At 36.1% G+C, this 25,016-nt stretch overlaps 1 protein-coding gene across 5 annotated transcripts in view; it reads left to right on the top strand.

Moving 5' to 3' along the window:
* AZIN1 (antizyme inhibitor 1) overlaps positions 1-23,905 on the top strand; it is a 30,110-nt gene extending 6,205 nt beyond the window's left edge. The window contains exons 3-13 of one of the 5 annotated variants that reach the window (XM_045861093.1): positions 5,752-5,897; positions 11,418-11,615; positions 13,881-14,054; positions 14,560-14,732; positions 16,585-16,719; positions 17,853-17,934; positions 18,296-18,370; positions 18,939-19,101; positions 20,724-20,839; positions 21,131-21,345; positions 21,598-23,905. In XM_045861093.1, the coding sequence (XP_045717049.1) occupies positions 11,514-11,615; positions 13,881-14,054; positions 14,560-14,732; positions 16,585-16,719; positions 17,853-17,934; positions 18,296-18,370; positions 18,939-19,101; positions 20,724-20,839; positions 21,131-21,345; positions 21,598-21,709 (1,347 nt within the window). In that variant the 5' untranslated portion in view covers positions 5,752-5,897; positions 11,418-11,513 and the 3' untranslated portion in view covers positions 21,710-23,905. Of the gene's footprint in view, positions 1-5,745; positions 5,898-11,417; positions 11,616-13,880; positions 14,055-14,559; positions 14,733-16,584; positions 16,720-17,852; positions 17,935-18,295; positions 18,371-18,938; positions 19,102-20,723; positions 20,840-21,130; positions 21,346-21,597 lie in introns of those variants that run through there. The other 4 variants (XM_045861095.1, XM_045861096.1, XM_045861094.1 and 1 more) reach the window with 4 other exon arrangements.
* The last annotated feature ends 1,111 nt before the right edge of the window (positions 23,906-25,016 follow it).

Raw genomic sequence — 25,016 nt, 5'->3', positions numbered from 1 at the left:
TATTTGATATTTTTCCTCAAGTTGGTTTGGATATTTAAAACTTTTGTGTGGTTGGATCTAGATGAAATTGTAGTCATGGAAAGATTGAAAGGTGGAAATTTAAGAAACAAGCGTTGTGTTTTAAGGAATACCCTTTTATTCATTCATTCATTCATTCATTCAATCAATCAATCATTTTTTGAGGGGAAGGGAGGCAGAGAGAGAGAAACATCAGTGTGTGGTTGCCTCTCTCACGCCCCCTACTATGGACCTGGCCTGCACCCCAGGCATGTGCCCTGACTGGGAATCGAACCTGCAACTTCCACTGGCTACTCAATCCACTGAGCCACATCAGCCAGGGCAAGAATACTGTAATCTGCTTTTAGTTCTAGTCTCTTGCTATAATGAAATTTAACAGTAATTATATGTATTTAGCATTTCTGGTGATGTTTCTCCCCTTGAGAAACCAATGTCAATGAGTTGTGTGAATAAATGATTCTGCCAAATCAAAGGGAAAGTAGTCTTTATTTAGAATAATTAATAATAATTCATTCTGTGTCTTTGGGATGGGGGGTGTGGGTAGATAGGCACAGATAGGGCATGATAAAGGTATTTATTATTCTGCAGGTTCTGTTAGCCAGAGTGACTGACTTTTATGCCCAGGTACAATGTATGTTATGTTAAATAAAACTTGAGTGTTTGACGCTGTGCTGTAAAGCAATAGTCCACAATCCCTTATTCATATAATTTTTAAATCCAAAAGTTAAGGAAAAACATCATAACTTCCTTGATATAACTTAAACTGAGTTGGGAACAAAAACTTGACCTGAATCTGAGTTAATCTGAAGCCATTTTTATCTTATTACCATGTGATGCTAATATTGCTGATTTTTTTCTGCAGAAATACTGTGATTAGAATACTGTGATACTTTAACAGCCTGGAGAGTGTTACATGATATATGAAGTCTATGTACTATATTGCCATTCTAAAACCTGAGAAATTTTAAATTCAGGAAGATACCTGGCTCCAAAGGTTTCTTGACTAGAATTAGTAAAAATGGCAAGAGAAAATTTCACATTCCAGTGATGTCCTTAGATATCTTTTGTTATACTAGATATTGAAATCCTGAGATGAAATTTTTATGGAGCAGTAACACTGGGAAAGTAGAAGTTATTAAAGGCACTTAACACACTGGACTTTATGGAAAATAATGGCACATAGCATTGCAGAATGTATAACTAAACTATATGACCTCTAATTGAACCATCTGATACTCCAGTACTCTTAATAGGATTTTTGTGCAGGTGGTCTAGGATGGCTTCAGAGTTTGGTTTTTAAACCAGATAACTATCTGAATTTTGAGATAGTTCATTTCATTAAGTATCTGGAAACTTTGGAAGTTGCTTACATAGTAAAGTTTTTTTTCCAAGACCTTTCTGTAGAATATGTGACCATTATAAAAATACCTTAACAATATTTTAACACCAATAATGTCTCAGATTAATGAAGGGATTCTAATAGTGGAAAAGTTTTTTCATGCCTTTGAAATATGCTGGAGTGGTCGTCGTCCACCCCGTGGGCTAGATTTTCAAGTTGTTTTATAACTCTGATGATAATTAATAAATTAGCCTAATGAAAAAATTTTGAAGACTTACAGAAAACTAAATTTCCTCCTAACCAACTACTTCTATTAGCAGATCTGGTAGTGAAGTCAGATTAAATTAGTCATTAGGGTATACTTTATGTGTTGTATCTAAGTATAGGATTCAATTAATTGATGTGTTCAGATAGATTCTTAAAATTGTTTAAAAATTTTTCCCTGGTTGTCATTAGTCAATTCTGTATGTTTGTTCGTGTAGAAATTTCACATTAACATCAGCATTTTAAATATTCATATTCTGTCTCATTAACGTATGCCTTAATAGGACTTGTCCAACCTAAATTGGTATTATTTTAACTAAAAGAATAAAATGTTCTTTATGAGCTTACTAGTACTATTTCCTCTTCGATCACTGTTGATTGTCTGTAGAAATGGCAAAATTTTGACTCGTGAAGAAAAGATACTTTAGTTTTGGTAATTTAAAGATTCTGTGATGCAAGCAAATTAAACAGCACATTCATTAATTGTTGTTGGTGCTCGTTGACCAAAGAGCTAAACAAAAACGTTACCATCATTGAAAGTGGGGACCAGTTTTTTAAAAATATGTGTATCCCTCCTGGCATGCATAAAGTAGTATTTGATGGTACTTCATTATTTGTGTAAAAGTAGCCAAAATCATATGATCTCACCTTTAAGTGGAACCTAATCAACAAAAACAAGCAAGAAAAATATAACCAGTGACATTGAAATTAAGAACAAACTGACAGTAACCAGAGGGGTAGTAGGAGGAGATAATGAGGGGGAAAGGGCGGAGGGTTTTCAGGAACAACTATAAAGGACACATGGACAAAACCAAGGCAGGGGGTGGGGGGGGATGCAGATAGTTGTACTTGAACAACAATAAAAAAAGAAATATTAAAAAAATGAAATAAGTAAAATGTTAAAACAAAAAAAGGAAAGAAAAGGTAGCCAAAATGTATTCTGTACAAGCACAGTGAATAATAGCATGTTAATGGTTACAGCAGGGTTTGAAAGACATGGTATTCTTTCTTTGGGCCAATCTAGAGTCTTTCCTGGGAGAGCCAAAAAATATTGAAAAGTAGTACAGACCAGTTTTTAAAGGGCATAAAATGGTTCTTGTGTTTATTACAGGAGACAGTTGAGCCTAAAGACTTAATAGTGGCTGTCAATCTGTGTGCTCACTGCACTCTTCTTTGCCTGGTCTTATTGCAGAGGTTTTGAGTTTGAAGTTTCCTCCCCGTCCAAAAAAAATTTTTTTTATTGAAACAATTCCAGTTAGGAGTAAATGAAGTATTGTATAAACTACCTTGTAAACTATAAAGTCTAGGTAAATGGTAGGCTGCCATTCTTGGCTGTCCATTGTTAAGACAAGCCCTAAAGGGAGGTTATTTCAAATGACATGTTCTTACTTACTGATAAGTCTTAGAAAACACAGATTCTTGTCCTTCAACTTCATTTCAGTGTCATCCATGTATACAAACTAACTGTAACAAAGATTTGGCCATTTTTCCCTCTAATCCCATGTTAGCCATCTTTTTCTTGAATCCAATGTATGTTGTGAAGAACATTATGGCGTACATAGAAAATACTTGGACAACATACAGAGTTGCAAGGATTAAGCTAATGAAGTTCAGCCTGCTCATAGCATACCCAGCCATCATGAGGTCTGTAGCTAACCCACTTGCATCAAAAGCCAAGATAAACTTTTGGAATGTAAAACAACTGCACCTTTAAAAAAAACTAAGGACTTTTTGGTTTTCTATTCTAGTTGATTCTTTAGTTGCCTGCATGCTCTTAGGGCACAGCTCCCTACTATGCCTTTATGTGCTCTTGCTTACTGAAATTAATACTTGCTTTATGTTGACTCTCTGACTTTAGGTTATTTTGATCTGTTTCTTGTTTTTTACTGCAAGGGTCCTCTGACACCCAGTTTATAAAGAGCTCCTAAATAAATATATCTTCTTAGTTCATCACCTAGGTTCAACATGAGCACTATAACAAAATTCTCCAAATAAATAACTTATCCTCAAAATAAGAGATATTTGCTATCCTGAATTCATGAAGAACTTTTATAGGTAAAAAGGAAAAGCAAAAGACTTGAAAAACATTTTTCACTGACAACCTAGCAATTCTCCTCCCAGGTATGTGGCCTTAGACTCTGGTGCGTAGACCAGTGCTGCTTAAACTGCCAGTTGGCAAGATAGACTCCTGTGCCAGAATGTAAAACAGCATACTGACTACTGGGTTCTCAACTTGTGGGTTAGCTAATTTGCAGACCAGAGTTAAACTAGCACTGCCTTGGGTACATAAATAATAGCAAGAAATTACACATATAATTAGTGAATATTTATATACAATATAGCAAAAAATGGGAAATAAGCTGTAGGTTTAGTTTAGGGAAATAAATGGTATGCCTATACAGTAAAATACTACACAACAATGAAAATTTATGAACTCCAGTCACATCAGTCTACATGGTTTAATTAAAACTGTAAAGCTGAGCAGAAGTTAGTCATGGTAGATAAACAATAGTGATTTCATTTATACCTTAAAACCAGTAATGCCAATGTTTTGGGGCATATAGAAAAATAAAACTACTAAATAACAAGGGAATAAAGATTAGAAAAGTCTGAACATGTTTATTCTAGGGAAGATACAACCACTGCCACCTGGGGAAACTATAGGAGCTTTTAAGGGGTTCAGTCTATTTAAGTTGGTGTTTGTTGCAATGCTTACATTGCACATATTCTAAGTTTTTTCCTCTTGGAGAGAGGATGGTTAGATCTGCTCTAAAGTAATCAAAATAGTAATTAAGTGCATTTGTTTACAGGGTTATTTCCTATGTTGCACCAGGAAAGCTAGAAACTTGATATTAATATGGTTAGTGTATTTCCTGTTTGTGTTATATCACAGTAGTTATCCTTAATGTTACCATATCTTAATTACCAAAAGGGCTATTCCCTCTGGAATCAAAGTTAGTTTTCACATCAGTCAAGACACACTTTTTAAGGAAGTCTAATCTTGTCTATTCCACATGCAGAAGTATATTGTTAAGAAAAATCCCGTGTTTTTCTCATTGAAATGTATTGTACATTTCATTGTGAGGCATTTTATTAGGCAGCTTTACATAGGTACTTCAAACTTAGCCTGTTGGGCTCATTTTCTGTAGGGTTTTTATTTTCCCTTTAGGTATATTCTATTCATTCTTGTTCTTGTCTGTCTTTTAAAAATATTTCTTCAGCAGCCATCTTTAATGTTCTTCTTCTGGGATTTCTCAGTTTTCAATCTCATCACATGAAAAATAACCTTTTTTTCCAAGATTTTATTTATTTTTAGAGAGAGGGAAAGAGAGGAAGAGAAACATCAAGTGTGAAAGAGATACATCCATCATGATGTTGCCTCTCCTGTGCCCCCCAGCTGGGGACATGGCCTACAACCCAGGCATGTGCCCTGACTGAGAATCAAACCAGTGACCTTCTGGTTTGCAGGCCAGCCCTCAATTTGCTGAGCTGCACCAGCCAGAACTGAAAAATAACTTTTAAGAGTGTTTATCGCCATTACTGGCTTTTCTCCTACTGTCAATTGAAGCAAATTCTGCCCTAATTATTCTGAGTACTCAGCATAGGCTGTTGTCATTATCCCTTTATTTTGTGTCCAGTATGGCCCAAGTTCATGTGGTCTTACGATTATCATAATTTATTGTAATCAGTTCCAGTATGTAGCTTCCTGGAACTACATTTTTTGCAGGTTTACCTGCTCCAAGCCTCAGATCTGTAGCACCAAAGTCATCTTTTAGAAGTCTCTTCTACCTTTCTTTCACCCAGTTATTTTAAAGGTACTCTGTGTGGTAAGTAACATTTTTCTTTCAGAGGTAGAATACAAAGCTGACTTTGACAGCACCATGTCTGTTTTTAAAGCTGTGAGCGAAATTATCAAATATCAATGTAATAAAAAAATAAAGGTAGAAGTGTCCTTAGGCTTCTTCAGAGTAATAGTAGCAGTGTAAATTTCCAAATATCTCAAATTCTCGTTTGTAATGAGTAAAGTCCTTTTTAGAAAAGTGGTTGGTGTGTTAAGATTGGGTTTCCTGTGTAGATGCTCTGAAACAGTACTCTCTTCAACCTTTCAGCTCTCCCTGTTCTACTTCCAGGGAGGTCTTCACTTCAGAAATCCAAGACTCATATTCATCCAGCCTGGTGTCAAGTGGGCTGTTGCTGCCAGAATTATCTTGTGATTATTTGAGAGATGTATCAGTTTCTTCTGAAGTACAATCAACTGTAGAAGCCTTTGTAGCAGGTGTGTAACAAGGCAAGTGCCCAGCTGCTGCAGCCATTGCTCTAGGAGCCACCTTCTGATGAACATGAGGACTCAGCTGCCTCATGCAAGGCTCCAGGAGAGCAGTGTGCAGTTCTTTGGAGCATTTTCCTGGCAGCTCTTCATAAAAAATGTATTATCAAAAAACACCAATGTGGAGGTGTATATAAGGAATGCTAAACATTTTTTCTTCCGAGCTACAATGTCTAAGAGGAAATTACTTATTATAAAAGTAGTATTGTGATTACAGCAGTTGTATTAGTGTAAAATAAGATGAGCTTTCTTTCACCATATATTGTATTGATAAGGTGTGTGGTTGTGAAAATAGCTTAAAGACTTGTGAGAGAACACTTCCTGGTAGCTGTTGATAAAAATAGACTAGAACTTTTATTAAAAATAAATTCATTCTTAAGTTCTATAGCATTTTGGAGAGAATATAAGATTTACACAGGGTAGATTTTCTTAGATCTAATGTAAATAATTCAGTATCCACCAGCACCAGACTAGTATGTAGTGGCCTATAATGTATTGGAGCCAGTAAATCATTCCCATTTCTGACTTATAAACCATAAAAGTGGTGCAGTGTCTTTTGTGAATTTTACCCAGGATTGGAGCACTAGGGAGTTTGACAGAAATTCCCCGTGGTGTTTAAAATTGAGGTGATGAACTTGGCAGATCTGGCATATGGTATAAATTTTGCTTACTCCCTAACACATACACACTCAGTTTCATTTTGGCTTCCTGGAACATGCTTGTGTCGCATTTCTGGCTTAACATATCACCAAGTAACTTTACATGCCCCTTGAAAACATTTCAGCAAAATATTGTTCAGTACTTTAACACAGATATGAAGAACATAAATCTTTTGTGCAACAGTGGAGCTTTAAAATATTTTTGCTAACATGTTAAGAAATTTGCAGGCAAAGACTCCTGGAAAGATGATTAAGAACTGCTTTTTAGGACTCCTTTGGGGAGATGAAGGGTAGGAAAGACTCAAGATCAGCCTACCTGTATCCAACGACGCAGGCCTTTTCATTTTTGGAAATATTGGGCTTCCAAGTGATGTTTCATTTGAACAAAAAGGATTGTTGTCTCAAAAATGTATTGAAGCCCCTGGCAGGGTAGCTCAGTTAGTTAGAGCATCATTCTGATACACCAAGGTTTTAGGTTCAATTCCTGGTGAGAGCACATATAAGAATCAAAAATGTATTGAAACCCTCTCTCCTGAAAGTTTTTGTATTTTGCAGATTCTTTTAAGGATTTCATTTTTCCTGGGCATAGCTTCTAGTGTTGAACAGTAACTGACAGTTGGTCTTGACATTTACATGTGGGTCACTGTTTTATGGAGGTTTTGGACTCCTTTTAAGGATGGTGAAAGATGAACCTTGTTTTCAACACACTTCAAAGGAGTTTTTATTGCTGTCACCACTATTGCTAAGTTTAAGAGTTGTGAAGTCCTTTGTCCCATCTGTTTCTGAGCATGTACTCTGGGCTAGGAATTAATGGGAATGTCAACTTTCAGGGAGCATCTGAAAAGATACACTGAGATAGAGCCCACTTATCTCCACATTTACCATCTGTTACACATTGGCAGTATTAGTACATACTGGTTTTAATCACCAACTTCATTGTAGTGCTCAGAATAAGGAAATCAAATACTATTACATGTGCTACATCTGTTTTAGTGGTTTAAGTGAGTTGGTCCCTTAATCCTTTTGTCAAGTACTGCCAATATAATACACGAAGTTTATTTTTCCGTCGAAGTCCTTTTGTGAGCCAGCTAGGGATTGGTAAGCTAACCCTATGGTTACTTCTGAATTGAGAATTTCATTTCATTGATGATAGTAGTCATTCTGCAAGCATTGGGCCCTTCTTTTAGAGCAGGGAATAGAATACTTTATAATATTTTTATTCATGTTGGCAGTACCATTATTTGTCAACTGTTTCATTTTGTTACCTTCATTAGCTTCTTTGGTAAATAGTTTTAATGTTAAAATTTTCACTTCTACAAAAGTCGGATTAAACAAAGCAGATTAGCAGTTTTGGGGACTTACTGCAAAAGGGACATGAGGGAACTTATCTGTATGGTAGTGCTGATTAATAGATGTATACATTTGTGGAAATTGGGTACACATTGCATGTAAACTATTGATAGGGTGGGTAAAGTAGGAAAAATAATAATTTGGGGGTTTACCTGAACATTAGACAAACAATAAAGAAGAAACAGCCAGCAAGGTTAAAATGTAGTAAATAGTTATCTGAGGAAAGGTTAAAAAGCCATGAGTGATGACAGGTTTCCATACTGTATTTGAGTAAACTTATTATGGAAATTTAATCTGAGAAATGGTAAATTGATTATGGGGATATGAGAAAGCTCTATCAGAGAAACTGATACTGGTGCTGGAATTCTAAGCAAAGGAATATATACTGGGGAGGATTTCCTTTTATTTTAAACATAATTTAAGCCGTGGCTGGTGTGGTTTAGTGGGTTGAGCACTGGCCTATGAACAGAAAGATAGGCCCAGTCAGGACACATGCCTGGTTGTGGGGAAGGTCCCCCGTTGGGGGTCTTCGAGAGGCAACTGATTGATGTTTCTCTTGCACGTTGATGTTTCTCTTCTTTTTCTCCCTCCTCTCCCCTGAAAAAATCAGTAAAATCTTTTTTTTTAATAAAAATGAACATAATTTGATCAGTGTCTCTAGAGCCAGCCTCTAATTAGTTGTTCTGTGCTTCAGAACAAATGTAAAATGGGGTTGGTAACATGGTGGTTTTAAGGGTTAAGAGAATTGATACTGTATAAATGATCTACTTAGAACAGTGCATGGCACACTACTATAAAAAAATGTTTGCTGTTACATTTAAGCTTGTTTAGCAGGCAATGAGAGTTGAACCTCCTATAGATTTTGTAGTGTGAAAATAGTTGGTGGGGGGGATTACCCTAACCCTATGACCATACTACTCTAGAAAAAGCTCTGAAGAATATGGGCATTCAGCAGGTAAAACTGGGTAGAATGGGCCCAATTTTTTTGTAAGTACTGAGATCCCAATGTTAACAAGAAAATTACCCTTTCTGTAAGCATTATTGCTATAAGAAATTGAGGTTCATCTTGTCCTGACTTTAAAAGCTAGACTTCATGATTTTAGAAGTCCCACGAATTGAGACATTAGGCTAAAGATCTTGGTTAAATTATTTTTGCATCATTAATAGAATGAATGAAAGCTGTTTTGTGAGAAAGATTTGTGATACAATTTAACAGGAAGTTCCTACCATGCTCTTTACACTTAGCATTGATCTTTTTGAATAAATGGCCTTTATAATACTGTTTCTCTTAGTGCATAGTTGACTATCTCCCTAAAATTGATATTCCAGCTGGAGTTACGTTGATTAAAATAAACATGTGTCCTCAAGCCTAAAATGTCTACTTTTGGGGCATGTATTTACACCGGTCTTGTTATAACAAACTTCAGAGAATGTTCGGGCTACATTTGACTTCACTGCATAAGTATTAGGTCTCATGTGAATATGGCCTATTAGTTTCTTTGGTAAAATAAAAATATAAATTATCCTCTACATTTCAGTTTCTGCTATTTCAGAAAGATTTGATGACCTAAACTTAATGTAATTGACTTTGTGGGATGAAGTTGTTAGTGTTTTAAAATTTAAAACTAAGTGTTGTTTGTATTTTATGAAATTTGACTAGTATTACAGCTTATTGATGGATTTCTTTTCGTGCAACGAAACAGCTGACCCTTGAGAACCATTAAAATGGAGTATACTTCTAGGATGGGGGCCAGCACCTATGGTGAAGACTAGCATAGAATAGGGTTGGGGGTACAAAAAGGAGTTAAAAACACAGGAAAGACTGTGCAAATTTTAAATAGGTTGCCAAGAGTTGGTCTATGTCCATTGATAGTGTAGCAACCAGAAATCAGTACAAGATAATAATGAGTAGTATCCTGTCTGGAGGACTTACTTTGTTTATGGACTTCATGTTTTAAAAAACATCCTTGCCTAGCCTTGGCTGATGTGATTCAGTAGGCTGAGTGCTGGCCTGTGAACCAAAGGGTCCCACGTTTGATTCCCAGTCAGGGCACATTGCCTGGGTTGCAGGCCCAATAGGGGGCACTCAAGAGGCAACCACACATTGATGTTTCTCTCCCACTCTTTCTCTCTCCCCCTCTCTAAAAATAAATAAATAAAATCTTAAAAAAAAATCCTTGCCTATAATAACCAGTGAATTCAGCAAAAAAAACAAATCCTTTATGTCAATATATGCTGTCCCAGAGAAGGGGTGGTCTGGGTTTGGGGAAAAAGTTCTTTGATTGGAGAGGGATTGGATTTAGTCTGGTACCTTTTAAAAAATCAGATCTAAGCCCTGGCTGGCGTAGCTCAGTGGATTGAGCGCGGGCTGGGAACCAAAGTGTCCCAGGTTCGATTCCCAGCCAGGGTACATGCCTGGGTTGCAGGCTATAACCCCCAGCAACCGCACATTGATATGTCTCTCTCTCTCTCTCTCTCTCTCTCTCTCTCTCTCTCTCTCTCTCTCTCCCTCTCTCCCCCCCACTTCGCTCTCTAAAAATAAATAAATAAAATCTTTAATAAAAAATCAGATCTTAGTAAATGGTTTAGGATGTACAGGTAACTTAGCTCATAACTCAGTTTTGAATTATGATGGCATTTTTGTGTTTCTATAATTGGCAACTTAATTTTAGCTCTATTCCAAGCCAACGCTTATGTATTTTTATTCATATGCTATATAATTTTCTTTTTTAACCACAACCTTTCAAGGAAGTGTTACCTGAAGTTTAGAGAAATTGACCTAGGATTGTATAGCTACTAAATGACAAGGCCAGGACTGGGTCTTCTGACTTCGAGTTCATGTTTTCACCAAATCAGCTCACCACATAAGAGACATACATTGCAAACTTGACCTAGTCAGTCTGTAACAAAGCTATAGATTGTCCTCTCAAGTAACCCTCAACTCCCACTAATTTCTGTTAACTTTCATCTACTCTAAAATTTTATTTAAAAGATGTTTATCTGAGTTATCTGGTAGTGTGCTATGATATCTGGCTGGCAATATATTGAAGCTTAGTACTTTAATTTCTTGGTGACAGATAACTTAATTCACTAGCTTGTTTTACTTAAAATGAGTAAAATTGTGTGTGTTACGGAAGAACTACAAAACAAGATGATGACTAATACGGACCTGGTCTGCAACTTTATGTAAACAAGGTGACCATATTGACTTGCAGTAAATTGTGCGCGTATGTGGATTGTCTTCTCAAAAATTGTATCATATCAAGCTTCCATTAAAACAATACAAACACATTCACTTTAAAATGGGCACTAAAGGATATTCATGATGAAGTGTTTCTGAAAGTGTTGACTTATTACAGATTCCTCATTAAATCAGACTTAGCACACTTTCATTAACAACTAATACATTGTTAACTAGTGAAATAATACATAGACTTTGAAATACCTTCTATTTTGACAGTTTGTTGCATATTCTAAGGACCCAGACATAAGGCTTGGTGGCCCGTCTCTTGTTTTTCCTGGTTTATGACTTTCGGCTTTGTGGAATACGGCTGAGATGAAAGGATTTATTGACGATGCAAACTACTTCGTTGGCCTGTTGGATGAAGGAACAAACCTTGGAAATGTTATTGATAACTATGTTAATGAACATACCCTGGTAAGTGTGGCCTCTTAACATTTCTCAGATTTCTGAATTCTAAAATGTCAATGCTTTATTTCCAAGATGTTAATTAAATAAAAGTGCCGTGTTCAAATGTTAACTTTTCCAGGTTGTCTTTTTTTCCCCTAGGTTGTCTTAACATTCCCCGACCCCCTTGAGTAGTGATGAGGTTTTCTTTCCAGCCTACTTTTTATTTTTAAAAGTTCTCTCTGGCAGCCCTTTCTTTGCTGTGCCTTTTAGCACTTGACTCTTGTGTATTTTCTTTTCTTTTCTTTTTTTAAGACTTTATTTATTTGTTTTTAGAGAGAGAGGAAGGAGAAAGAGAGGGAAACATCAATGTGTGGTTGGCTCTTGCGTGCCCCTAGCTGGGGACCTGGCCCACAACCCAGGCATGTGCTCTGAGTGGGAATCAAACCTGCGGCCCTTTGGTTTGCAGGCCTGCGCCCAATCCACTGAGCTATACCAGCCAGGGCTATTTTATTTTCTTAATGTGTTGTCAGCTGTCCTCCTCATCAGTACATGGCTTCTTACTCATTTTTCTCAACTCTATGCTTTAGATCTTAGTTTGTATCTCAGATCATCTTGCTTGGGTATGTTGACTGAGAATTTAATCATTTACATTGAAAGCTTACACTCGGCTGCCCCACCTGTCACCTCTTATAAAGTCATAGTCATGACTACTTAAGGTCATTTATTTTTGTTTTGTGCTTACTGATAGACTCATTTTTGTTTATCACTTTACTAGTAGAATTTGTTTCTTTATTGGAGCTAATTTCCTATATTCCCCAAATTAGTTGAATTGTTTTCATATTACTAGTGTTCACTAGTAGGATACCAAAAAAAACTATTCTCCTGGGGGCAGGGAAATGGAGAAAAACAAAACCAAAAACCTATTCTCTTTACTTTTATAGATGTGATCACCTCCCCATACTCCTACACAGTTCCCTTATTTCTCTCTTACCCTGCCATCAAAATTTTTGTGGAGAAAAAGTGGCACTTGCCATGCTGTTTAATATGTTCTGCAGCCAAGACACTCATCAATTCATTCTCTCATGTAACTAGGAACCTCCTCCTGGAATTGTGCTGACCTTTCTGTTAGTCACTGAACTTGTACAACATGCTGCTTGAGTCAGATATGACCTTTGACACACTCCTTTTCACCCATTCTTGTCCTGCAGTCTAGTCTAAACTGTCCCACATTAAGTAAGATTGAGTGATGATTAGGCCTCAATCACTGTTCTCTGCTAGTGATCTTACTTAATTGTATTGCTGAAGGGTGGTTTACAATTGAATGTTTTGTGTTCCTCTTGCTGGTACCCATAAATAGCCTAGTTCTTTTTCACATTAAAGTAAAACTAAAATTTCAGTCTTCAGAACATTAGAAATGACATGTCTTCTAAGGGTGGGGTATTTTCAGTACAGCTGTCCTGTATCACCATACCTACCCCATAATTTCTGGTCATGTCTTGTTTCCTGGTCAGTATGTTCCAGTAGTATACATTTTCAAAAAACGTGTTTGAAAAATTGAAAGCAGTAATAATGGCTTTGTGGCTTTTAAAACAATACTTGAATGTTGTATATTCCAAAGATTATATTGCCCACCAGCCAGCTCTGGCTGACATGCTCAGTTAGCTACCCTTCGACCCCTAGAATAGGCACAGCTTTAAAGTCATGCAGATCTTTCTCAAATCCCTAGTAAAATCACTTTTCCTTTGAAGGAAGAATATTTTTACTCAGGCTTGTCTGATATTTAGTACACTTCTGAAATTATTAATTTTATTTTGCCTTTTTTAAAAGGAACATAGACTACCAGCTTTGTCTCCTTAAAAATGGGTTCCCATTCTAGTTGCTCCCTGAATTTACCATCTTGTCTCTAGGTACAATTTATAATGGAGATACAAAGCTTGTTTTGTTTAGCATTCTTGATTTTACTCGCTATGTTAGGAAACTAGATCCCGAACTGCCAAATTAGGTCTATTTTAAACGGTAGCATGGAAGGAAGTGGGTGATCTCCTTCCCCTCTGTTCCTAAAAAAAGTAAAATTGAGACAATTCTGAAATAGAGAGTCACTATAATATTTTTTTTTCATCAAAGTAGAGAATATTTTACATGCTAATGTAGAACAGCAAAAAGTCAAGTTTAAAAGAAAAATATATTGTTAGCATTTGTAAATAATATATATTTTGGCTCATTTGTGGAGGGCAAAGGGAGTTCTCTGTTTTCAGTGGTTTAATTGTTACTCTTTTTTCATAATCATAATAGACAGGGAAAAATGCATTTTTTGTGGGAGATCTTGGAAAAATTGTGAAGAAACACAGTCAGTGGCAGAGCGTAGTGGCTCAGATAAAGCCATTCTACACGGTAAAGTGCAACTCCACTCCAGCTGTACTTGAGATTTTGGCGGCTCTTGGAACTGGATTTGCTTGTTCCAGTAAAGTAAGTATTTTGTCACTGAACTGCAACATTTGAAAATTCACTTTCTAACTTTTGGTTACCCACAAAAATAGAAGAAACCCTTCAAGGAAGGTTGACTTTAGGATGGGTTTTTATACTCGTGTTTAAATTTGCAGCCTAAGGTTGGAAATTGATAAATTTCAAGTGTACAAAATTTCAGTGAAATGAGACTTTTAAAAGTTTTCTTTAACCAAAACCTTTTTATTCCTCCCTCTTAGGCTAGAGCTAGCTAGACCAAGTTATAAGCTACTTCTGATGACAACCAAAGTAAATGCTGAAATTTCTCTGGTAATTAATTGTACCTTTCTAAAGGTTTTAACACAGTAGTATAGTATAGTAAGCATTACCAGAATGTAAACTGACATGTAATCCTAATTTTACCTCATATAATTTGAATTTAACCAAAAAGTAAAAATAAAAGGTAGTAACTGAAAAGTAATAGAAATTTTGCCTTTTAGGTGACACTATTAAAAATCTGTTTTTACAGACCGAAATTGCGTTAGTGCAAGAATTGGGTGTGTCTCCAGAAAACATCATTTACATAAGTCCTTGCAAGCAAGTGTCTCAGATAAAGTATGCAGCGAAAGTTGGAGTGAACATCATGACGTGTGACAGTGAGGTCGAACTGAAGAAAATAGCACGCAATCACCCAAATGCCAAGTAAGTATGAAACTAGGTACCTGGGCATATTTTACTTACGTAGAGTTTGGGTTAGTCTTTAGCCTGCGGAAAGGAGGCATTTGTGTAGAGCAGTGATGTGTATTATTATTTTAGCTTATTTTAAATGCTGCTATCATTTTATTGGCTACCTACTTCTGACCCTTCTTGTGGAGTAGGGATGTGATATGGGCAGTTTGGAGTATGAATTTATAGTATTTAACTCCAAGAAGATGTGGTTGGTGGGATAATCAGATTAGGGCCACAGCTAATATTTTTATAACCACATTAACCCTGCTAGGAATCTGTCATTTGGGGAATAGGATGTATTTTGATCAGGTTTTTTTCCTGCTTAGCTAAGGATGTGGTCTGCCCTTGGCCATAGTTCTTGAATGGTCCTTAGTGATTGGAGAGGTTTCTTTAAAGCCCATGCTTCTATTTGAACAGGAAGTATAATTTTTTACTTGTTCCTGCATGCATCCCAAGATTGATTTTTTTTTTTCTTAAGATTGTATATATTTTTAGAGAGAGGGGAAGAGGTGGGACAGAGAAAGAGAGAGAAACATCAATGTACAGTTGCCTCTGTGCACCCCCTAATGGGGACCTGGCCTGCAACCCAGGCATGTGCCCTGACTGGGAATCGAACCAGTGACCCTTTGGTTCACAGGCCAGCACTCGGTCCACTGAGCCACACCAACCATGGCCCCAAGGTTATTTTTTTAAATTAAAAAGTTTACTTTTAAAGGCAAAAAGTTTTAAGACAAAAATTAATGTCATGGACTGGTACGTTAAGATGACTTCATAAAAATATATTGTGTTAGCAGAAAATTGTTTGCTTATTTTGAATGAGTTGTATATGTTACATGTTCTAGAACATGTGTATTGTCCATATTTTCCTTGTGTACTTACAATTTTCTTAGTGACATTAATGGTATTCTGAGAAGGGTGTCCTGATAGAATTGATTACCCTGAAGACCTTTGGGTAAAGGTTGTGTTTTTGTTTGGTTGGTTGGTTGGTTGGTTTTTGAAAATTCTAGGGAACCTGTCTCTAAAAAATTTTATTCCATGATCTTCCAAAGTCAAGCCCTGATTTGGATGGAGTGTTTTTCATATTAAATTGTGAAGTGAATGGAACATTCTTGATAGTTCGATTCCTCGCATAGGTAGAATAATTTTGCTTTTATCAGACAAGCCCTCTCATCATCAGGCATTCACAGCAGCATTTTTATATTTGCAGTTTTTAGTGGTTTTGAAATTACCTGACAATCTCTTGATGGTTTTGTCTAGATTGTCATGGTTTGGAAGGATACTAAATACATTGGAATCAATAGTCTAACAGGCTTCTTTTTAGACACAAAATAATTCAACGCTTTCCAGTTTTTTGTTAGATATAAAAGATTAATAGGAAGAATGTTTAGAGAAAGTGGGTGGAAGGTTTGCTGGCTAGCATAATTTAGGAAATTTGAAACATTTGAAGCCCTGATACTTTTTATTGAAAAAACAGTAATGACATTGCTATTCAAGTTAGTCTTTCTAGGTGGATTTATGGACTGGTGGACTTCATTTGAAAGTAATGTCTTTCATTACAGAGCCCTACCTACCCTTGCTGCTACAACAGAGTCTTAACTTCCTGCATTTTCCAAATTCCATCCTTGAAAAGCTTCATGCTTTAGGCCCTAATTGCTAGTTTTTTCTCTATACAGGATTGTTTTTCATTAGGTTCACTTGATTCATCCGTCGCTGGATTTGGGAGCACTGGCAACATAATGAAAACAGTTCCTACAATCTTCAGGCTTCACATGTGCTGATGATGATGTAAACCAACTCTGCCCCAATCATCTTCCCCTTTTCTTAGGGTCTTGCTACATATTGCAACAGAAGATAACATTGGAGGTGAAGAGGGTAACCTGAAGTTTGGCACTACCCTGAAGAACTGTAGGCATATCTTGGAATGTGCTAAGGAACTTGATGTCCAAATTATTGGGGTCAAGTAAGTATTTGTTCTAAACTTCATTTTATGGTGATGATCTTTGTCTTAATATTATTGATTTAAGAACTTACTTAACATGAACTCATAGAGTCAACTTCCAGTTTTTATATGTATTTTCTTCTAGCTTAGGAAAAATTAAATATGCTTTATCCTTCATACTATTTTGTGCCTGCATCTCTTCTTCCCTATTAAAGAGATAAATATAAGTTATTTATTTAAATCACCTTTTAAATTGAATGGAGGGGGTTTACTGTAATTCAGATTGCTGCCAAAATGGCATTCCACTCTCAGCTTGTGTTATTTTTTCTTCTCATTTAAGACTTTTTCATCTTTTTAATCCTGGGACAGGGGGCACTTCAGTAATTCAGTAGACTTTGTTCACCCTGTTGATAGTATGTGTGGGGAAACAGACCCAGAGAGATGGTTTAATCATAGTCTCAGAACTATCATCTCAGTCAAATTGAAGCATAAAGCTCCAGATTTTCTGGGTTATCAGCCCATTGCTACCCTCACTATAGTACAAGGTCTTGCTTTTTAAATTGTTCATAAAGATGGATAAAGAATTGCTACTGTTAAATTAACTACCTTAGGTAACAGTGCTGACATAGATTTGAGAGTTTTTATATTTCAACCAGATGTCTTTTTTAAGTTAATATAAAGGAAAATGGACTTTCTGGGTGTATATTATGCATTTAAACAAATTTGTGTAACCACTGCCACAGTCAGGTACAGAAGCATACTTCACTTAAATTTAATCTCTTCTGAGTCTGTGTCACTTAATAAGTAATACTCAGCTGAACTGATGTTCATTTGTATTTCACAGTTAGACACATTTTTATGTTTTGTCAGATAAAATTACACATTCAAATGAAAGGTTTTGTGTCCCATTTTTGTTGGTGGAGCTTGTTACTTTACCACATATACCAAAAACATGCTCCCCTGAATCTGATAGCCATGAAGTCATTGTAAAGTATTATAATTTGACAGAGGCTAGTGCTTCTAATACTTGAAATATTTGCTAAGGTTAAGGTAAATACTTACTATGTCAATATGATGAGTGAGAATTGAAAGTAATTAACAGGAAGAGTTTCAAACTTGCTGCTGCTCTAAATTTATTACTTTATTTCTTTCAGATTCCATGTATCAAGTGCTTGTAAAGAATCTCAAGTATATGTACATGCTCTATCCGATGCTCGATGTGTGTTTGATATGGCTGTAAGTTTTTTCATATATTTTGATATTTAAATTCAGGATATTATTTAAGACTACAGTACTGTGTTTTTCTGTCTCTGACATGCACCTTATTTTTTTACACTATAAGCAGAGTTTCATACAGGCACATTTTTAAAGTGATTTAAGAGATTAAGTAGTAATTTACTTGTCTACAAAACAGTACAGATAGCATCAGGCAGCTAACATACATGACACTGAGTTAACCTGCTTCTGTTAGAAACCAAAAAACTTGATGTACTGAAGGTCAGAACAGATATTTACCCCCCTGGGAGGGGGTTTCAAAATGTCCCTGTATTTGTTGCAATTTAGGAAAGCATTTAAAGTACTTTTTTTTAATCTCTAGGGAGAATTTGGCTTCACAATGAACATCTTAGACATTGGTGGAGGCTTCACAGGACCTGAATTTCAGTTGGAAGAGGTAAACTTTGTTCAGTGGATGAACATACTGGAATACTCTCTTATTCATTGCTACATGTGGTAGATGTGTAGAGTACAATTTTTACAGTGGTGGGAACTAAAAGCCTGTAACATCTGTTTAAAATTTGATTCTGAGAAATAAGGCAGTGAAAAGACCTAGCTAACTTCGATAAGTTTAATACATTTTTTTTAACTCAAGCATAACCTCCTCACAAAATGGTTTCTGTGTAGTTGTGCACTGGTGGACCACGTAATGGCACAAGTGAGTTCACAGCTTAGACGCTTAGGCTCTTTTATCCAGATCAGTATCGCTTCTTACCTTCCTGCTCTCTCCTTCCTCCTTCTATAATATCTAGAAACTGATTTGATAGTTTGCTCCTTTGTTGCTAGACAGAAGCATGGCTAATTAATCACCAGTAGGTATTTGCCATTCTGGTAAACTTGGATGGCTTACATAAAGCCTGCTTAATTGCATTGACAATAACAGCTAAATAGCTAAGCTTCAGGGCCTGAAATTTGAATTATCTAATCCAATATTGAAACTATAATTTGGGATTTTAACTCCATAGGTTAATCATGTTATCAGCCCTTTGTTGGATGTCTACTTTCCTGAAGAATCTGGCATTAAGATAATTTCAGAACCTGGAAGCTATTACGTGTCTTCTGCATTTACACTTGCAGTTAATATCATTGCAAAGAAAGTTGTTGAAAGTGATAAATTTTCCTCTGGAGGTAAGTTAACAAAGTTCATAGTTTATTCCCGTTGGTAGATGATTCCAGCTATTTTGAAGATGGATTTATCAGACACGAAAGTATAATTACACTGTAAGAAAGTTTATGGATGTAAAGTTGTGGATGGTCTTCAGCCAGTTATAGGCAGTTAGGGAGCTTTTCAAAGTGTCCTAGCCAAAGTCCCATTCCGTAAGACTCCCTGAATCTCAATTCTCTTGTGCTGATGTTTAGATGTGTGTACTTGATACACACTTCCCCCAGGCATTGATTCTCCTCCCTTGTTTAGAAGCAGCATTTTATTGTGCTGTCTCTGCTACCTTTCTTAGTCACATGAGCCACAGGGAGATTCACCCCCATACTTTCTTACATAACCAGGGCCAACGGACTCCTTTAATCTGCTCTCTAGGCAAACCAACAAAAAGGCCGTATACAGTCTAGAAGTATCACTTTTTTAAAATTGTATAAGAAGTACTGTTCTACATTAAGGAGACTTATTTCTTCCTATAGTTTTTTTCCCTCATTAAATGAGCAAGAGGAAGGGAGTATTTTTTACCTTTGAGCTTTTAAATTTCTTAAACATACCTGTATATCAAAAGCTGTGAGTATAATGTACCACAGGGTACATTACATTCTCCCTTTCCCATCAGCGGGAAACCTAGCTCCCATTCTCTCTCTACCCCTCACTCACTAAAGCATAGAACACACAGAAGCTGTTTCCAGAATACCTAACCCGTATCACTGCAAAACAGGAAACCATTTAACTAGTCTCAGTATCTGTTTAAGGTTTTTGTTTTGTGTGTGTGTGTGTTACCCAACTTTATATATAGTGAGCACAATCTTAAGTGTATAATTTGACGAGTTAACGAAGGTATACAGTGACATCCCTATCAAAATATAATTCTCATATCTTAGAATTATTTTTTCTCTGTTTTGTTCCCTTGCCAGACAGACAAAACACTATTCTGATTGTTTCCCCACATAGATTAGCTTGAACTGCCTCTGAACTTCATATAAATGAAATAAGCATTTTTGTTTGTTTAAGAAAGCTCAGTATAATACCTGATTGAACCATTTTGTTTCATGTTTATTGCTAATAGTCTAAATATACAGCTTACATTCTCTTGCTAATATTTAGTTGTTTCAGTTTTGGGCTGTTACAAATAAAACTTACTATTCTTGAACAAGTCTTGTGGACACTTCTCATTTCTCTTGGGTAAATGACTAACAATAGGATTGCTGGGTCACAGAACAGGCGTTTCAAAGACTTCAGACTGGTGTTGCCATTTTACCCTCCCACAGGCAGTGTCTCTCTGCAGGTTCTGCTTTTTCCTCATCTTTATTGATATTTTTTCTTTTTTATATCTTCTGCCTTTTATCCATTCAGTAGGGGTGTGTGTGGTGTGGGGGTAGCTCATTGTAGTTTTAATTCCCATATACCTGGTGATGTAGAGCACTTACTTGTGTGTTCGTTCATTGGGTATGTCTTTTTTAAGTTAAATATTTTGAGATGTGAAAACTAGGAGTCAGTTCTATAAATTTTCAATGTATTTGATAGGCTTTGCATAATAACTAATGTTAGGCATTTTGCTATAAATTTATCTTAATTTTCCTCTTTATTTCAGCAGAAAAAACCGGAAGTGATGAACCAGCCTTCGTGTACTATATGAATGATGGTGTTTATGGTTCTTTTGCAAGTAAACTGTCTGAGGACTTAAATACCATTCCAGAGGTTCACAAGGCAAGTTCTATTATAAATAATACCAAGCCTGCTTATTTGGCAGTTGATAAACGAAGCTTTTATTTTTAAGATGCCTCCCAATTTTTGGAGAGAGAATGGGGATTTGCATTTCTCTGGCTATTAAGTCTAGTCCCTTTAGTTTGTTGCCTGACATGGAGCTAAGAAGTAGCACCACCGCCCTTGGCTCTAAACCTGCCTTCCATGGGCACACTGGGTCTGGGATAGTGAAAAAATCTCTTACTTACCCGCAGATTCAGTGCTGACGTGAGTAAAACTTCTCCTCTCCTGCAGAAATACAAGGACGATGAGCCTCTGTTTACAAGCAGCCTTTGGGGTCCATCCTGTGACGAGCTTGATCAAATTGTGGACAACTGTCTTCTTCCTGAGCTGAATGTGGGAGATTGGCTTATCTTTGATAACATGGGGGCAGATTCTTTCCACGAACCATCTGCTTTTAATGATTTTCAGAAGCCAGCCATTTATTACATGATGTCGTTCAGCGATTGGTAAGGTGTTTTTATTTTAAAACAGATTAGGTATTTGAGATGACAGAATGTTAATGTTAATTTTAATTTTGTAATGAATGAATAACTTGTAAGTAGTAGCAAAATGTTCATCGTTTAGGGGTCATTGAAAGATATTTTATACCAATTTCATTGTTAGGTGGTATAGTCCCATTTCATTGTGTGGTCTTTGTACATAAATTCAGAATTATGCCTTTTTCTTTTTTCTTTTTTTTTTCTTTTTTTTTAATGTAGGTATGAGATGCAAGATGCTGGAATTACTGCAGACACAATGATGAAGAACTTCTTCTTTGTGCCTTCTTGCATTCAGCTGAGCCAGGAAGACAGCTTTTCCACTGAAGCTTAAACAGGCATTAACGCTTCTTTAGATCTGAAGTTGCAAGTTAAACTTGTCTGGTCTACATTCCAGTGTGGGGAAAATTAAAACAATTTTATTCTGTTAATTCTCTTGGAAACAAACTATTAGTAATAGCTATTTGGGACCAGACAAAATCAGCTTTCATCTATAATTCATTGGGGGTTAATTGGGAGAATTAGATAATGTATCCAGATTTAAACTTACCAGTTTGCTCTACCCCTTAAGCGTTTAAAATATGCAACAAAATGGATGACTTAGTGGAGATGGAAGCCCATTAATTGGGTTCCCCATTAAATCGTTTACATACAAGTACACAGTTTTTATACTGAGGATTCGTGTTTAAAAGTCTTGTAAAGTTAATGTCTTTCACCCAGATATATAAAATGTCAGTGGAAGACCAGTGTGACTTCATTAGATACGTTTAGTGTATTTAGAATGTGTAAATTTGTGCTTTGAACTGTAGTTTAATAAATGTAAAATTGCATCATAGTATTTGTTGTATTTGACCTAATGTAACCCTTGTATGATTGCAATAAAATTTTGTGTAGATTTTACTGTTTTTTTCAGGCTAAAACTTTGGGAAAGGGGCTAGCTAGCAAAGGTAGTTTTGAAATAGATGTGTATATGGACTGTTTTGAAGGTTATTTTTCTTTATAGCCCACTTAAATTTAGTTTGCTTCAGTATATCTTCAGTTATTTAATTAGTAATTTAAATAAAATGTTCAGTAAATCATTGTGAAGTTCAGATGCATCATGGAAAGTTGATGTGCAGTAAGCATGATGTTTAACAATTTTAACACCAAAAATGTTAATCTTGCATAAACCAATTGTAATAATAGGTGTTTCTGTATAGGTAGAATGCATAGTCTTAGTAAATCTTTGAATCACAAATCTTTTGGCTGAGATGGACGATTCTATTAAATACTTTCAGTATCTTGGGGGAGGGAAATACAAATAGCAGAAAACTCTGCAGCACAAACTTAAAGAAGGGCTACATCTATATCCAGAAACCTGATGCTCTTTTGCACGAAATATTATTTAAATTCAGAGTTTGGGTGGGGGATACACCTATTTCCAATTTCTCAATTGCAATGGTTTCAGACTTCAAGGTGTTTTGTTACTTAGCTAATCGCTTAGTTTCTTATTTCCCATTTGTTCAATTTAGTAATTGCTTTTAATTCTTTTCGTACTAAAATTTTATGGTGATTGCGGGGAGGGGGGGGAGGTAGTGTCACTAACCTGACAGTTGTTGCCAGGAGTTTGTGTTGTTCACTGCTAGTATATTAGTAATCCTAGGTCTCGGAATCACAATAGTAATAAAATAAACACCAGGGGTCATTTTTTTCCTAACTTGCTCTATGTTCAGATGTGGAATTTCTGTCTCCCAAGAGGAAATGTGACTTCACTTTGGTGCCAATGGACAGAAAATTCTACCTGTGCTACATAGGAGAAGTTTGGAATGCACTTAATAGCTGGTTTTTACACCTTGATTTCAAGGTGGAAAGAAATTGATCATGAATCTCTTAATAAATTTCAATCTCTTAAACCAGTAGGTGCTTAATATTTTTTGATTTGATTAATGCCCATTTGAATTGTATGGGTTCTACTAATAAAAAAAGATTTTAGGGCCCCAATCCATGGTCATCTTATACCTTGGACTTCACCAAGGTATAATATGGGGTTTTATGAAAAATTCCAGGCTACCATGCAACTTTTTTTTTTTAACCGTAATAAGGAGGAGGAATTGTTCCCAACCTTCTTTACCTGTTGTGCTTTGGTTCATAAATGGCAGATCTTTTGAAAAATGGTACAGTTTTGAGTCTTTGGCTTGACTATACAACTTTGAGCTTCATGGCATGTCAATGTTGCCATGTTCATAAGAGAGCTGTTCTATGTATAAGCAGCTCAGAATTGCAAAATCACACGTGTAACTTTAAGAAATGTCTGTATTGTATTTGAGGACTGTTTGCCATAAAGCTGAAGTTTGAACTTAATGTATTTCAATTTGTATGCTAAAAAAGTACTGAATTAATGTAACAATCTTTATAATTTACAATATTGTAATCTCGGTTCAGAATTTAACTGAATATAAAACCCGAATGATTTCTATATAGTAAATTGAACTGTAAAGGTAACCTGTATGTGATTCTGAATACACAGATAAAATGTTTTTTATTCCTCACATTTTATTTTGATGGCTTCTATTATGAAAGAAAGTTGAAGTTTCACGTGTCAGCTTTGTATATAGCTTTCTAACAAGCATTCTTTCAGAATTTTTATTGTAGAGCAACAAGTTAAATTTGGTAAAATGATTGTGGGCATTACACACAGAACAACGAAGGTTTTGATGTGAGCACTAAAATGTTTTTAGGGCCATGTTTTCTAGGCACATCAATTCACCAGCCTCCAAACAAATTTAAACTTAGACAAAATGAAATAATCTGTATACTGAACTAGATGTTCCATGTAAATGTGAGCATTGATACACCATTCAGTGCACATACTGGGTCGAAGAGTCACACTGTGCAATCTCTTGGTTTGTCTTCTGATACTCATTTCCTCACTGTAATTGGTAGCAACTTGACCAACACTGTGATAAAGAATGCTTGCCTAATTGACTTCAAAGTATGAAATAGGATGAAAACTACTTACCGTCATATTCTTCCATGTTCAAGTTGTGAATAAATCCCACAAATACTTTGAACTCTGTCCATCCTGAAGACAGAATAGACATGGTGTAATATTTAAAGGTGCAGGCTTTCATAATGGCCTTCCTCTGGTCTTCAGTGGCCAGCTTTAAAGTGGCTGTGTTTTGATAGCAAAGTAAATTACACTTAAAATTTCTGGAGCTTTTTTCTGCTGGGACTGGAGTCAAATTTGAGTCATGGATCATTAGGTTGAACATTTTCCTGGCTTTCTGTGATTGCCAATTCAGGACAGGGAAAGATAGGAAAGCATTTTAAGTTAAAGCTAACCTGGAAAGTAGCAGTCCCTATTCCTAAATGTACTGAGGAATTTCATGTTTCTTTTGCTTAACTACAGATTGTGGGTGCTACATGTATCTTCTTAATCATAGTACATATCTTCACCCAGAAAGGAGAATGCATAAGGGAACATGAAACCACTCCAGGCTCGAGGCCCTCAGACCCTGTTACACAGTTGAAGGATTTGGGTTTTTATCTGTTGGAAACTAGGGCTGGGCAAACTAATGGCAGTGAATAGGAAGGCTCCATCTACCCAGTTGCGCATTTTGTGTGTGGTCTTGGACTTTGGCTTCGAGAGCAATTCCGTTGCT

Source organism: Phyllostomus hastatus, unplaced genomic scaffold (genome assembly GCF_019186645.2).
Source record: "Phyllostomus hastatus isolate PE091 unplaced genomic scaffold, TTU_PhHast_1.1 phas_scaffold_21, whole genome shotgun sequence".
NCBI classification, from domain to species: domain Eukaryota; kingdom Metazoa; phylum Chordata; class Mammalia; order Chiroptera; family Phyllostomidae; genus Phyllostomus; species Phyllostomus hastatus.
The sequence above is the reverse complement of the archived record's forward strand: the minus strand, read 5'-3'. Positions and strand labels throughout refer to the sequence as shown.